This window comes from Cyprinodon tularosa, unplaced genomic scaffold (assembly GCF_016077235.1).
Source record: "Cyprinodon tularosa strain WSP-4 unplaced genomic scaffold, ASM1607723v1 ctg821, whole genome shotgun sequence".
Classification (NCBI taxonomy): domain Eukaryota; kingdom Metazoa; phylum Chordata; class Actinopteri; order Cyprinodontiformes; family Cyprinodontidae; genus Cyprinodon; species Cyprinodon tularosa.
Genome location: NW_024039587.1, coordinates 453416 through 468675, shown reverse-complemented (window position 1 = coordinate 468675; position 15260 = coordinate 453416). Strand labels below are relative to the sequence as shown.

Below are 15260 nucleotides of genomic sequence, written 5' to 3'. Positions count from 1 at the left end.
AGGGCCTGCCCCTTGCGGGGCCCCGCGTAGCAGACAAACAGATTATCTGCCTGTCGGAGAGAAGCTGTGAGACTGACATATGTCCTCAGTGCCCGAACAGGGCAGAGAAGCTCATCAGGCCCATCTGTATCAAGGCGAGCAAGCTGGAGGGGCACAGTGTGGCTCGCGGGTGAAGCCACTTTAGGAAGAAACGCCGTATTAGGCCAAAGAGTAACACCCGAACCAGCCGGGTTCCAACGGCAGCAGGACTCGTGAACAGACAGTGCATGTAGTTCACTCACCCGTTTCGCCGAGGCCATGGCGAGGAGAAAAGCTGTCTTCTTCGACACACACTCAAGGCTTGCCCCCGCCAATGGTTCATAGGGAGGAGAGCGCAGGGCAGCGAGGACAATAGAAAGGTCCCACACCGGCACAACAGGGCGTGTGGGAGGGTGCAAACGCCGGGCACCCCTCAAAAACAAGGAAACGTCCTTGTTACGACCCACCGTCTCCCCACTCACCACCAAATGCCAGCAAGAGATGGCAGCCACATAGACTTTTAGAGTGGATGGAGAGCGACCTTGAGAAAGCAGTGCTTGAAGGAAGGTTAAAATAACAGAAACAGGACAGTGTACAGGGTCCTCACTTCTTTCCTGACACCAGCGGCTAAAAGCCTTCCACTTATGGGCGTACACCAGACGCGTGGAAGGGGCCCTGGCGTTAGTCATCGTGTGTCCGATGTCCCCGCCATACTCCGAGAAGGAAACGCCGGGCCCTGCAGTGGCCAGACCCAGAGTCGGAGGCGACTGGGATTGGGATGCAGGATCCGACCGTCCAGCTGTGACAGCAGGTCCTTCCTGCAGGGAAGAGGCATCGGAGAGCTGCAACAGAGCCTGTGCAGCATCGGAAACCAAGTCCTCCCTGGCCACCGGGGGGCCACCAGAAGGAGCTGATGTCCCTCCTGAAGGACCCTCAGGAGTGTTGGGCCTATCAGGGGAAGTGGCGGGAAGGCGTAGAGGAGTGCCCTCGGCCAGTCGTGCGACAGCGCGTCCTGACCTAGGGGACTGGCACTGTCCGACAGGGAGAACCACAGCGGGCAATGTGTCGTCTCTCGGGAAGCGAACAAATCTACGGCTGCTCTCCCGAACCTCTCCCAAATAGTTTCCACTACATCCGGGTGGAGCCTCCACTCCCCGGGTGGTGGACGCCCCCGGGATAGGATGTCGGCAGGAACATTCTGCACCCCCGGGATGTGGGTCGCCCTCAGGCTGGCAAAAAGAGGGGCTGCCCAGGTCAGAAGCTCCCGGGTCAGCCTCAGTAGCATCAAAGACCGTGTTCCCCCTTGATGGTTGATGTGAAAAACAACCGACATGTTGTCCGACCGCACCAGGACATGCCTTCCCCGCAGGACCGGGAGGAAGTGCCGCAGCGCGAGGTGCACAGCCTCCAACTCCAGAGCGTTGATGTGGTGCCGCCTCTCTTGTGGAGACCATGTCCCCCGAGCGATCTGTCGCTGCCACAAGGCCCCCCATCCTGTGGTGGACGCGTCGGTAGAGACAACTTCCCAACGGGATGGCAGCAAACCCAGCGGAACTCCCCTTATCATGAATCCTGCCTCTCGCCACTGAGCCAGCGATACGAGGCATTGAGGGGACACCTGCAATTTCCTGTGACGGTGTGACGCACGAGAAGGATCCAGCCTCAGGCTGTTGAGCCACATCTGCAGTGGTCGCAGAGACAGCAGCCCTAGGGGCACTACAGTAGCGGCAGCTGTCAGCTTCCCCAGCAGACGGAGATAGAGAACAAAGGGGGGCGCCCGACCGGGAAGAAAGGCAGGCAGCATCTGCAGAATGCTCTCGACACGCTGAGGCGATGGGCGAGCAGTCATGGAGAGAGAGTCCATCGTGATACCGAGAAACGTTACCTGCTGAGACGGAATCAGGTTGCTCTTCTGCCAGTTCACACAAAGACCCAATAGGTCCATGTGATCGAGCAAGGTGCGCGTGTCTGCAGCAGCTTGAGCTTCTGTGGGCGCACAGACGAGCCAGTCGTCCAAATAAGGCAGGATCTTCAACCCTCTGGCCTGCAGAGGACACAAGGCCGCGGCCATGCACCGAGTGAACACACGCGGGGACAGAGAGAGGCCGAACGGGAGAACCCTGAACTGAAAATGCCTGCCCTGAAATGCAAAGCGGAGAAAACGCCAATGCTGTGGTGCAATCGGGACATGAAAATATGCGTCCTTCAAATCGACCAAGGTGAACCAGTCGCCTGGGGAAATTGCCTGAAGCACGTCCCTGATGCTCAACATGTGGAAGGGGATGGACTTCATGTAAAGATTCAAACCCCTCAGGTCCAAAATTGGGCGGAGTCCCCCAGTCTTTTTGGGAATTAAAAAATACTTCGAGTAAAAGCCCCCTGGGTCCCGCAGGGGGTTGACGGGCAAAATAGCACCCTTGGCCAGCAAGGTGTCTATTTCTTGGCTCAGAGCCTGAGCTTTTACCTGGTCGCGAATCACCGTCATCCTGACTCGACCAGGGACAGGAGGGCGGCGGCGGAACTGTAGCGTGTAACCCCGGGTAAGTGTACACACCACCCATGGATCGGACACAAGAGCGGCCCAGCAACCGAGCTGCTCCGGGGTAAAGTGTCCCACCGCCGGTCCAGTGACGTCATCTCCGAGCCCCCCTGCCCTTCGGGGGGCGGGAGGGTTGCTGAGTTGCCCGCCCAGGTTGAGGAGCGACATTAGCTCGACCCCTCGGTGGATCGTAGTGGCCATGGGCAGGCCTGGCAGCAGGCCCTGCAGCAAACCGTGGCTGCCCCAAGCAAGGTGTACTCCGGGCAGGACAAGCATATGACAGGGACACAGAGGCACTCCTAGTAGGACGCTGCGCTCGTCTGCGATGCAGACCGGCCAACTGTTGCCTGGTACGCGAGGCCTCGGCCGATCGTTCCAGGGCTGCAAGTGCAGCAGAGCCAAACAACTCCCCAGGAACAACTGGAAGGCCCATCAGGGTCCTTCTACATGCCTCCGTCAGAGGAGACTGAGCCAGCCAGACCTGGCGACGTGCCTGAACAAGGGTAGACAGGACACGTCCAACCTCCCTCGACAGAAGAGCAAATGCATGGAGGGACGCATCCATCAGTCCTTGGGTAGGTGCGTCGATCGCGACGCCCTCCAAGGAAGCCGAGAGACCGAGTAATAAATGCGACAGGGAATTCCCAAGTCGCCCCAAACGAGCCCCAGAGTCATAGGCTCTACAGAGCAGATCGTCAGTGACATGGCACTGAGGACGAGGACACCTGGCATTGGCCCTCAAAGCCTCATCCGGCGCCACAATGAGGGAAGCTATGGCTGGCTCAACCGAAGGCATATGGCCCAAGCCAAGACTGGGCGCATCATGCATGGCCGCCAGTGCCCTGCCGTCAGAGGTCAGCCTCGAGAAGGCCTTAGTGTCTGTCCAACAGGCATGGAGCTCCTTCACATACTCTGCAGACGGGGGAACCATAAAGGACGCCCTAGCAGTAGGACGCCGAAAGAAAGCACTGGAAGCCGCAGGTTGGTCCTGTGGAGCATCCAGATGCAACCGGGCGAGGGCAGTTCTCAGAGCGCCCACTACAGAACCATCCTCCTCTGACTGAGAGCCAGAAGAGATATGTGAACCGGCTTCTGAGAGGAGTGAGCCGGAGTCAAATTGATCCCGAAAATCAGTGCCAGACGCTGCCAGGGAAATGGCATCATCTTCTAAAGCAGAGACTCCCGAACCAACGCTATGTCCTTGGTCAGGGTCTCCAGACATGTCAGCGCCACGCTCGCCCCTAAGGGACTCAAGCAACGCCTTCATCCCTTCTAGTTCAGAAGCGAGCTGGGCCACCTGCCCAGATATGCCCTCCGGAACCCTGGGGCTCCTCTTGCTCCTCTTCCGTGGAGGCCCCATAGCCTCAGAAGACACACGTTTCACAGGCTGGCTGGCGCTTCGAAGGCCAGCCAAACGAGCGTTACGTATGGACAAAGGCAGGACAGAACAATTAGGGCATGCCGCATCAGTCAAGGCCTCTTCCAAATGATCCAGGCCCAAACAAGAGGGACACAGATCATGCCCATCCTCCAGCTGGAGAGGGGCCAAACAAGCTCTACAGCACGGCGCGTCCAACATGTCACGCTCACAGGGCTAGGTCAGGTCGAGCCGAATTCGCCACTCTTGACACTCACCGAGCGGACAGATCGGGAGACCCGGTCGAGCAGAGAACGCCACCAGGGGTTCCCCAGCAGCAAGGCCACAAGAGAACTAGCCAAGCACGTTAGCAAAGTAAAAGCAAGCCCGAAAACGGCTGCCACGGTAACAAAAGCAAGCCCGGAAGCGGCTGCCAAAGTGAACAAACAAAAAAAAAGCAAGCCCGAAAGCGGCTGCTACGGAAACAGAAAAGCAAGCCCGAAAGCGGCTGCCACAGAGAACAGAAAAAGCAAGCCCGAAAGCGGCTGCTACAGTAAACAAAAAAGCAAGCCCGGAAACGGCTGCTACAGCAAAAAAGCAAGCCCGGAACGGCTGCCACGGTAAACAAAGAAGCAAGCCCGAAAACGGCTGCTACAGCAAACAAAAAAGCAAGCCCGAAAACGGCTGCTACAGCAAACAAAAAAGCAAGCCCGGAAACGGCTGCTACAGTAAACAAAAAAGCAAGCCCGAAAAACAGCTGCAACAGTAAACAAAAAAGCAAGCCTGAAAACGGCTGCTACAGTAAACAAGAAAGCAAGCCCGAAAAACAGCTGCTACAGTAAACAACAAGCTGGTCGGAGTCGGCTAACGCCGAGGCACCAGCAACAGGGAGTCACGGTGAGAACGCGTCCCCGTTCGCCGTCGATAAGAGAAAAAAACTTACCAGACGAAGAAACCAAGCTGTAAATAATGAAAAGCTTGCGCAGCCTCTGGAGGGCGAGATGAGCCTCGCAGCTCCGACCAAAGTCTCGAGGCTACCAGCGACAAGCAATCAGTGTCGTACCACCTGTTCAACCCGCATGCGAGAAGATGAAAAGGGACTGAGCTGTCGCTGTCACGTGACTATATAGGCACACCGGTGTCACCGGGGGTCACACGTGACTATGTTGGTATAAGATTCTCGACCTGTGCATGCGCAAGAGTGATCATTCGTGCTTTAAGCACCGCCTCTGGCGGTCAGTAGGGATGAAATAGAACTCTCTTTTAACAGGAAACAAACCCTCGAGCAGATCAAAGGTCAGTGTCATCAGATTTCTGTTGTATTAATATCAACAATGCTGCTTGGACAGCATACCTTTTTTTTTTAAATGGAGAAAAAAAATGAATGTTCCTGTTTCTCATTAATTTTTACATTTATTTGCATAAAATTCCTACAGCTGTGTTTTTGTTTATCTTGCATCGTGTTTCTAAATATCTGCCTACATGTGAGGGAGCGACCAGCGGTTTATGCAGCATGTCGCCTGTGGGAAATGCATCTACACTTTATAAAGCACCTCAATAAAATATAGTGCTCGTCTACTAGGATTCAATTCAGTTTATTTATATAGCACCAATTCACAACACATGTCATCTCAAGGCATTTTACAGTTCACCAGATCATACAGTCAAATTGATTTATAGTTTTCTATCTAACGAAAACCAGTTGATTGCATCAACTCATTGACTCAAAAGCAATCCCTCACACTAAGCATGCTTGTAGCGACAGTGGAGTGGAAAAACTCCCTTTTAACAGGAAGAAACCTCCAGCAGAACCAGGCTCAGTGTGAGCGGCCATCTGCTGAGGCCGACTGGGGTTCAAGAAGACAGAAGCAGAGAAACAAAAAGCAGCTGTAAAAGGTGGCACCTTCCAGGAAACACACAGCCAAGCAGATGAGCTGTGAGCCAACTCTCATGGCAGAGGATGAAGAGAGTACATCTAGCCAGTCACAGTCAGAGAAACAGGACTACACTGGAAAACAGGCCGATCTCAAGCATCAATAAACAAGGGTGTTGATGGAAGCAGTACAGCTGATATTTCTCTCCAGGATGGTGTCACAGCCAAACAGGAACCGACGAGGCAAAGCTACCATGAGAAAAAGCAGAGAGAGCATAACGTTAGAGATAGAACTAACAGATTCTGCAGACTGGGATGAAGGGTGTAACATCTTCAGCTTGCTTCTGTGTCGGGAGAGAATAATTAACCTTTGTAGTGATGTGAGCCTGGATTTATTCATTAATATTCTATAGTTACCGGTATTTATCACCTGAACACCAGAAAATGAAACCCTAATGTTCTATACGCAGACTGAGATCTTCTTCCAGTGCTTAAGTAATTATAACTTCCTTTAGCTAGAAAATGGGTGGGCGTCTTTTTGTAAGCAGAGAAAAGTGCATCTTTATTAGTCCTGATGAAGAGTCTACATAGCATAAAATGCCATTAAGGGACATTATTAGGTCACTGCTAAAACACTTAACTAAATTCAATTACAATGATATCAGTGTGGGGTGTATATGATGTCTAATTTTATCACTCATGCAAGTTTCTTGACTTCCAAAACAAAAAAAAGCTTGAAGCAGTTTGATTTAGAGACAAAATGCGAAATGCAACAGGTTTCAATAAATGCTGTGGCAGTGCAGTGAGACTTATACACTGAGCACTCTTCAGTATTACAGTTGATAGCTTGAGGGTGACGCTAATGCTGGTTCCACTGATGCTGCAGTTAGTTTGACATAAGATGAGATCTTCATTACTTTGAGTTTGTGGTGGAATATCTTTGAATTTTGGATTTTTTTTTCTACTACAAAATAAATTCTGAATTTTTGAGTTCAACAAAAGGATTGGCACAAATCACAGGTATATAAATTCCCTTCTCAGGATTTGGTCTCCTGCATGGTTTTAGATTTTACTCATGTTCATTAAATGGGCTTTTAAATGAATATGTACTTTGCATCTTTCTGCAGATGTTAGAAATGTATGAATAATCAGTTTATATTAAGAAAACAAATGTTGTTAGTTTGAATTTAAGCAGTTATATTAAGACAAACTGAATGCTTCTTAGTAGGCAAAATGCTGTGTTAGATGCGTTGCCATGGAGCTTACTGAGAAATTAGATGTTTTTTTTTTGTTTTTTTATCCCTCCCTGAATCTGGCTGTCAAGCTAACGATTAATTATCTTTAAATATTTATTTAGGCCCCAGAAATTTGCACAAATTGCCTCTTCACCCTGTCTGCACTCTCAAACCACAAAAGAAAATCAAGGATTTGAGATCAGGGGAGGCAAATGAGAAAATAAATTCCCAGGGGCCTCGGCTAATGAAAGCACATTAGCAGTTGCACCGTGTAGAAATCCACCAGTTCGTCATAAGCAATTTTCAGTCCCCGACCAACTTATTGCAACAATATGGCTGCTTGCTGCGCAGCTCAGTGGAGGACGCGTGACATTATTACAACCAGGGGTTAAGGCGGAACATCCTGCAGTGGGGGAAAGCTGATAAAGCGTATCAACATTTAATGATTTTGATGTCAAATAAAAACACTTAACATTTACTTTACCTGTTGAGTTTGAAGCTGAGCAGGAGGAGTGCACACTGGTTTTTAATATGTTCATTTGACTGCAGCAAATACGCACGCATTCTCCACGGCTCCGCTGTGTCTTTTTAATGCTGCTGTTCCTATTGCCTCATAATTCTCTTGCCTCACTCTATTCTTTATTATTGAGCTCCACTTTCCTCCTCTACCCTTCTCTGCTGCCTTCATTTCTCTTTTTCGTCACAACTGCAGCAGGTAGTCATGCAAATAGCCCAAGGAGCTCCCCACGAGGTCCTCTGTAGGCTGTTTCTCTTCTTGCACTGCCACATATAAGTGAATGATGGTGTAGGGGTGACTGCAAACTGAGACACTCGGGATTTCCATCGGGAACGTGCCGTCCAATGAATGCAGTGACTTCTCAAACTAGAATATATGTTCTAATGTGGTTACTGCAATAACCTTGTAGCTTAAGTGTGCACACCCTTGAAATAATACTTTGCTGAAGCACTGTGAATTCATTTTTGGTATTCAGTCTCCTTGATTGTACACCTGCCACTGATTATAGTTCATTGGAAGAACTTGGAAAGTAACTTAAAAACTATTTGTTTTGTATGTTTTTAAAGCCACTATTTAGTAAATAAATGCTTAAAATGGTATTTTTGACGAAATTATTTGTCAATTGCAACTGCTGCCTCACCCCCAGTGACATGTTCAATGTTGCCAACAGTAAAATCACTGCTGCACTTACTTACTCTGACTGCAATCTCATTACATTGTTGTATGCTGTATGCAACAAAATTTTGTTTTGTATATAATATATGCTTGCAAAATTACAATAAAGTTAGTCTAATTCTAAAAAAATGTCACTGGTTGTGATCTACATGCACCCATAAACTCCCTGTATTGGTATATCTCTGCTAAGGAGCATGGCTGGAAGACAACTTTTATTGTCATTTTATACACTCACCGGCCACTTTATTAGGTACCCCATGCTAGTAACGGGTTGGACCCCCTTTTGCCTTCAGAACTGCCTCAATTCTTCGTGGCATAGATTCAACAAGGTGCTGGAAGCATTCCTCAGGGAGTTTGGTCCATATTGACATGATGGCATCACACAGTTGCCGCAGATTTGTCGGCTGCACATCCATGATGCGAATCTCCCGTTCCACCACATCCCAAAGATGCTCTATTGGATTGAGATCTGGTGACTGTGGAGGCCAATTGAGTACAGTGAACTCATTGTCATGTTCAAGAAACCAGTCTGAGATGATTCCAGCTTTATGACATGGCGCATTATCCTGCTGAAAGTAGCCATCAGAAGTTGGGTACATTGTGGTCATAAAGGGATGGACATGGTCAGCAACAATACTCAGGTAGGCTGTGGCGTTGCAACGATGCTCAATTGGTACCAAGGGGCCCAAAGAGTGCCAAGAAAATATTCCCACACCATGACACCACCACCACCAGCCTGAACCGTTGATACAAGGCAGGATGGATCCATGCTTTCATGTTGTAGACGCCAAATACTGACCCTACCATCTGAATGTCGCAGCAGAAATCGAGACTCATCAGACCAGGCAACGTTTTTCCAATCTTCTATTGTCCAATTTCGATGAGCTTGTGCAAATTGTAGCCTCAGTTTCCTGTTCTTAGCTGAAAGGAGTGGCACCCGGTGTGGTCTTCTGCTGCTGTAGCCCATCTGCCTCAAAGTTCCACGTACTGTGCATTCAGAGATGCTCTTCTGCCCACCTTGGTTGTAACGGGTGGTTATTTGAGTCACTGTTGCCCTTCTATCAGCTTGAACCAGTCTGGCCATTCTCCTCTGACCTCTGGCATCAACAAGGCATTTCCGCCCACAGAACTGCCGCTCACTGGATGTTTTTTCTTTTTCGGACCATTCTCTGTAAACCCTAGAGATGGTTGTGCGTGAAAATCCCAGTAGATCAGCAGTTTCTGAAATACTCAGACCAGCCCTTCTGGCACCAACAATCATGCCACGTTCAAAGTCACTCAAATCACCTTTCTTCCCCATACTGATGCTCGGTTTGAACTGAAGGAGATTGTCTTGACCATGTCTACATGCCTAAATGCACTGAGTTGCCGCCATGTGATTGGCTGCTTAGAAATTAAGTGTTAACGAGCAGTTGGACAGGTGTACCTAATAAAGTGGCCGGTGAGTGTATACACAGAATGTATGCAAAAGAAAATTTTGTTTTGTACAGCTTTTATGACATTTCTATTTCTTGTGCAGCAGTGATCAAATATAAACAGTGTGGGAGGAAAAAAACACAGTGGCATTCATATGGAGGTTCAGAGCATTAAATATATATGGTGCAATTATGCAGTGTTTTGGTTTGGACAAGACAGATGTGATTTTCAAACAAAACATCAAAGCCTTATTAAGAATGCCCTAAATACAGTTTGTTTTAAAAAACTGAATTTAAAAGTTTATTCCCAAAGGTATCTTTGGAACAGAAGCACAACAAAGTGAGCACCATATTCAGAGTCGAACATGGGGGTTGCAACATCATGTTCTGGGGCAGAAATTAAGTTATTAAGGTGGAAGAACTTACGAGTCTTTAAACACAAGTCAGTTTTAAATAAATACTTTAGGTGTCTGCTAAAAGGCTTTAAAGGAAGATAGATCTTACTTTGCAGTGCCACACTTACTTCTAAGCACATAGCCAAATTTACATAGAAAAACCTTGCTTTCAAAAAGGAACATTCAGGAATTACCCCTTAAATGTGATCTGGCCAAATGACAACATACATTGAAATATAGTTTATGAGATCAGTTTGAAAAGGATTTTCAGGAATTGATTTAAGGGTGTGCAAACTGATATCACATAGTTGTTGCACCGCTTCGATTCCGATTTTTTCTTTACCAGAAAAATGTCACATTTGGAATTGGCCTCAATTTATTTCACATGGTCTAATTTTGCTCACATAGGATAATCCTGGCACTTTGACATCTGTTACTGTGTGTTTGAGCCTCTGTATGTCCATGGTTTTAGTGGCTTCATACATCCTGGTCAGTGTTTTCCTCATGCCAAGGGAGCTTTATCACCCTGCAGCGGTTTGACCCTTGCACAGTTAATGGTACCAACATGTCTTGTCTCTGTCTCTTCAACAGGCTCTACAAAAGATGTGACTTGTGGAATACATGCTCTGCCCCCTAACCAGATACTCGCAACTAAAGTGCCACATTTCCTGCTGCACCTCCTGTCAGTGCAATCTCTTTCCTGGAACATGTCTATCTTATGGGCCTTGGCTAACTCAACACCTGGGGTTCTTTACCCCTGCCTCGTTAATCAGTAAAAAGGGCTGACATTAATAATCTCTAAAGACTCTCTGATTGCATTCGTTACTAACCCCTTTGATCATGGAATCTCAGTGGAGTCCAACTTTTCCTCTCTACTCTCCCTCTGTTGTCTTCCTGCTGCTGGCTACTTCTTACACCTGGCTGTTTCCCATCACTGCTCCTCAGCGAGTCCCTATAGACCCCCAGGGAGCACCGGAATACGCTCACTCCATCCGTCTGGATGGCGATATCATTCTCGGTGGATTGTTCCCGGTGCATTCGAGGGGAGATCGTGGGACGCCATGCGGAGAGCTGAAAAAGGAGAAGGGCATCCACCGCCTGGAGGCCATGATGTTCGCCATCGACCTGATCAACAAGGATCCTGAACTGCTGCCCAACATTACTCTGGGAGCTCGAATCTTGGATACCTGCTCCAGAGACACGTATGCTCTGGAGCAGTCCCTGACGTTTGTGCAGGCCTTAATAGAAAGGGATGGCTCGGATGTCCGCTGCGCTAACGGAGACCCTCCGATCTTTACCAAGCCTGATAAAATTGTGGGCGTGATTGGGGCTGCGTCCAGCTCTGTTTCCATCATGGTGGCCAACATTCTGCGCTTGTTCAAGGTAGGATTCTCTTTGGTCTTTTTCTCTCTCAGCTGTAAAGGTATTCAACTTCCTACTGCAAATACAAAACATGTGTTATTGAAAGTGACTAACAATTGTGAAGTCAAAGGAAAATAATTAATTTCTAAATTGTGGCTGCATTTTTTTCTTTTACCCCCCCCCAAAGTTGATATGTTTCAGAGGCACCTTTGGCTGCGCAATTTAAGTTTTGCTACAGTTTCTCAATTGGATTTGGGTCTAGACTTCCACTGGGCTAATATAACAATGTCAATGCTTAGATTAAAATCACCCTAGTTTAGCTCTGGCTCTTAAGGGTCATTGTCCTAGTGGAGAGTAAACCTGCACTAGTCTCAAGTCTTTTTCAGCCTCTAACAGGTTTTCTTCCAGAGTTCTGCCACACTTCTATAGGGATCTTGACCTGCTTCCTTTTACCCTTTTTCTTTAGAAGGAAATCATCCCTAAAGCGTAACATTGTCATTCTCAGGTGTAATGACGACAAAAAAATGTCAGATTTGTTTTAAAAAAGCCTTTAAAACCACATTCTGTTTTTCTTCCACTATAGTTGAGGACAATTTTTGTGTTGGGTCTATTACATAAAAAAACAATCTCCATAAGATACAGTCAGATCATTGTTGTAACTTGACAAATTGTGTAAAGGTTAAAGGGGGATGAACACTTTTTCAAAGCACTACACATGCTGAATCATTGCCATCCCACGCACATCCAACCCCTTCACCCATAGGCACTGGCAAGATAAAGTTCAGTGACGACAGCCATTTAAAGCGTTATCGGTTTCTGCAGCAGTGACACCTCTTTCTTCACCAGTTGCAGGGAAAAAGATAGCGTGTGCTTTTGCCTTTTGAAGCCTAAAGTGTGATTTCAATCAAACATTCAGATGCGTGTGTGAAGGAGAAACTGATGTGTCAAGTGATGCTTGTAAGTAGGTTTGGGGTTGAGCAATATAATAATAAAAAGAAAGCAGCCGAGGGTGGGTGTCAATTGCAAACGGAATCTGTCAACATCCACTTCATTTCCTGCAGCCTACGGTTGTTTATGCACACGTGTGTCGCCTGCGAGGACGCCGCTTTGTGATGCGTGTTTTCTAGTACATGTGTGGGCCTAATTGAGTGTCCTCGTGAGAATGAAACTCTTTTGTGATCGCTCTTTTTTTTTTTTTTGCGTCCTTTCCTGAAGCTTTTGTTCATTTCATCCACATCTGGCCAGGTGTGTGTTTGAGTATCTGGGAGTGTGCACCCATTGTCATCATTAGCTGCGCTGAGCTGACTGATAGCAGTGCGTTCATGAAATACGAGTCCAGTAATGACACCCGTGGCATTTTTCACATCCACATTTATCCCACGCTATTCCACAGTGTGACCACACATTTCTTAACACAGAGAAATCCATATGCTTGCTTGTGTGTGTGTAGAAGATTTTCCTGTGTTTCAAGACGCACATGTTAACAACCGGCTTGAGCTTTGAATGGAGGATTTGCATATTAAACAACAACAACAACAACTAAACATGATTTATTCCAGGATCTGTCACAGCAACAGCCCTCAAACAGAGTGCTTTTTCCTGCCTCTGCGGTGACTCGCTCTCATTTGCCTAATACGATTTGCAGCCTCGCGCGTGTCTGTGTGCTCGCTTGAACTCGCAGTGTGTGCACACGCCACGTGCCGCTATTGTACGTCCACTGATAATTTGTGTGTGGGTGTCTTCAGCATATTTTTTTTGCGGGTTTCTCTCTTTTTTTCCTGTGAGTGTGTGTGCAGGATCTGTGTGATATGACAACTTCTCGCCTGTGGCTGTGCTAACACATGTCTCCAAACTGTATCTGTCAAACTGCATGCTTCTACATAAATAAAACACCCCCTCTCTGCAAATCGTAGGTCGCAAACACATGTCGCATGAATATATTTCAAGAATACATATGTCTTTTTAAACGGGCTAATCCGACAGTGTCAGTCACAGCCAGTCGCCCACTCGAGACAAGAGGGGGACGGCCCGGAAGCAGAGCAAGAAACAAGGTCTGTTTATGTTTCTTTTTAAATCTTGCAGCAAACAAGTGAGATTCAAACAACAGATTGTGTAAAAGGCAAAAAAAAAAATCTCCCCCTTTTTTTCTTCCTGTGCTTTAGCAGCAGAGGGAGCCCCTTGCTGAGAGTCACAGTGGAGAGAAATCAAATCAAACAAGAGTCGTTGATGTTTCTTTTGTTCACTGTTCCTCGTTTGAAGATTATTGCATCGCACTGTGGGATGATTCAGAGCAGAGAGAGGCGGGGCTCAGATAAGATAGAACTTTGGTAAATCAGAGGAAAGCGGGCCATCGCAGCTGCATGTTGCAGAGGAAAATCTGCTAAAACTGAGGAAAAAAAATCGGATCTAGGATATTTAATTTATACCAACATGAGTGTTATCCTGTGTATTTCTGCCTGCTATTTCTCAGAAAGCTGCATCAGTTTTAAACATTGCATGAATGCAAATATTTGTGTTAAGCTTAGATAACTCTTTAAGGAAACCTAAAAATCTTATGCCCTGACCTGATAACTGCCTGCTCTTTCTCCTTTTTTTTTGTGCGACCTGGAAATTTTAATATGGAACAATGTTGAAAAAAATTCAAAATACATGCATTAAAAGTTTTTTTTTTTTTGTCTCTAAAATCGTCCGTTTTACAGCCATTTCTCCTCCTGAGTGTGAACGTACAACTGCAGATTATAAAATCAGCTTCTGTGCAAATCTGTCGCAATCAGATATGCATAATTTGTTGTTTTGATCTGTAACTTTTCCTGCCGTTTAAACTGAAGTTAAAACTTCAGGATGGAAAACTTTATTAAAGCCACAAATTATACTGACTGACTTTATAGAATATACAATATGAGAGTTTCACAAGTCTGGCATCAACATCTATTTTCTCTCAAGTCAAAGATTCAAGTGTTTCTTCCCAACTGAATCTAGTTATTTTTAATACATTTTGTTTGCACAATCGACTTACTGCTGCAGGTGAATACTGGGCTATTGGAGAAAATAGAACAAATTTGTTCATATGAGTCCATAAATGGAAAACGGCTGACTCCTGTTGCCATAGATTGAAGTAATAAAGTTAGCCAAAAACTATGTTAGAGGAATTGCCGTGGTGTTGAGTCAGCCGTTTTTGTCGTTTTTATTTTCACTGACTTACTTACTAGGAATCTTTCAATCTAGTTTTCATAATTAGTTTTTTAGGTTGCTTAAACATCCTTTTTCTGTTACTTTGGCAAATGAAAAGTGTCTTTAAAAAGGTGTCTTTTAGAATTTTAATGGACAAAGTTGTGTGTATTGAATACAGGTTCCTATTGAAGCTTTTTGGAATGGATGGATGATTGGTGAGAGTTACCGTATTTTCACGACTATAAGGCGCACTTAAACGTCTTTTTTTTCCCTCAAAATGTGCGGTGCGCCCTATGGTGCGGTGCGCCCTATGTGTGTTGTAACTGCGACTTTTGAGACCACCTCATTGAGGAGATGATGAAAGAGTGGCTGAATGTAAGGAGACCAGGTGTTTTTTTTTCCACCCCTCACCATCGCTGTTAATATGTAACTCCATGCATTCCCATCTCACAGCTGATGTGAAAAACATGGGGAAACAAATTAACGCTGTGCTCGCTGTTCAACCGCTCGACATCGGTGTGAACCGGACCCAGCAGGTGCAGCAGAAGCAGCGAGTTTACATGCAAAGTCAATGGTTGACGCGCATATAGGTGCAGCAAAAGGTCCTGCAGCGCGTTTTGGTGCAGCACGTCGGGAGCGTTTAAGCATCTGACGCACCGCCAACGCGCTGCTGCTGCTCGACATGGAAAAATTTAAGTTTTGC

The 15260-nt window shown here is 46.8% G+C and overlaps 1 protein-coding gene across 4 annotated transcripts in view; it reads left to right on the top strand.

Annotated features, from left to right (window-relative positions):
• Positions 1-15260, top strand: part of grm8a (glutamate receptor, metabotropic 8a) — a 400661-nt gene that overhangs the window by 4767 nt on the left and 380634 nt on the right. For 3 of the 4 annotated variants that reach the window (XM_038272284.1, XM_038272283.1, XM_038272282.1), the window contains exon 2: positions 10616-11407. In XM_038272284.1, the coding sequence (XP_038128212.1) occupies positions 10865-11407 (543 nt within the window). In that variant the 5' untranslated portion in view covers positions 10616-10864. Of the gene's footprint in view, positions 1-10615; positions 11408-15260 lie in introns of those variants that run through there. The other variant, XM_038272281.1, reaches the window with a different exon arrangement.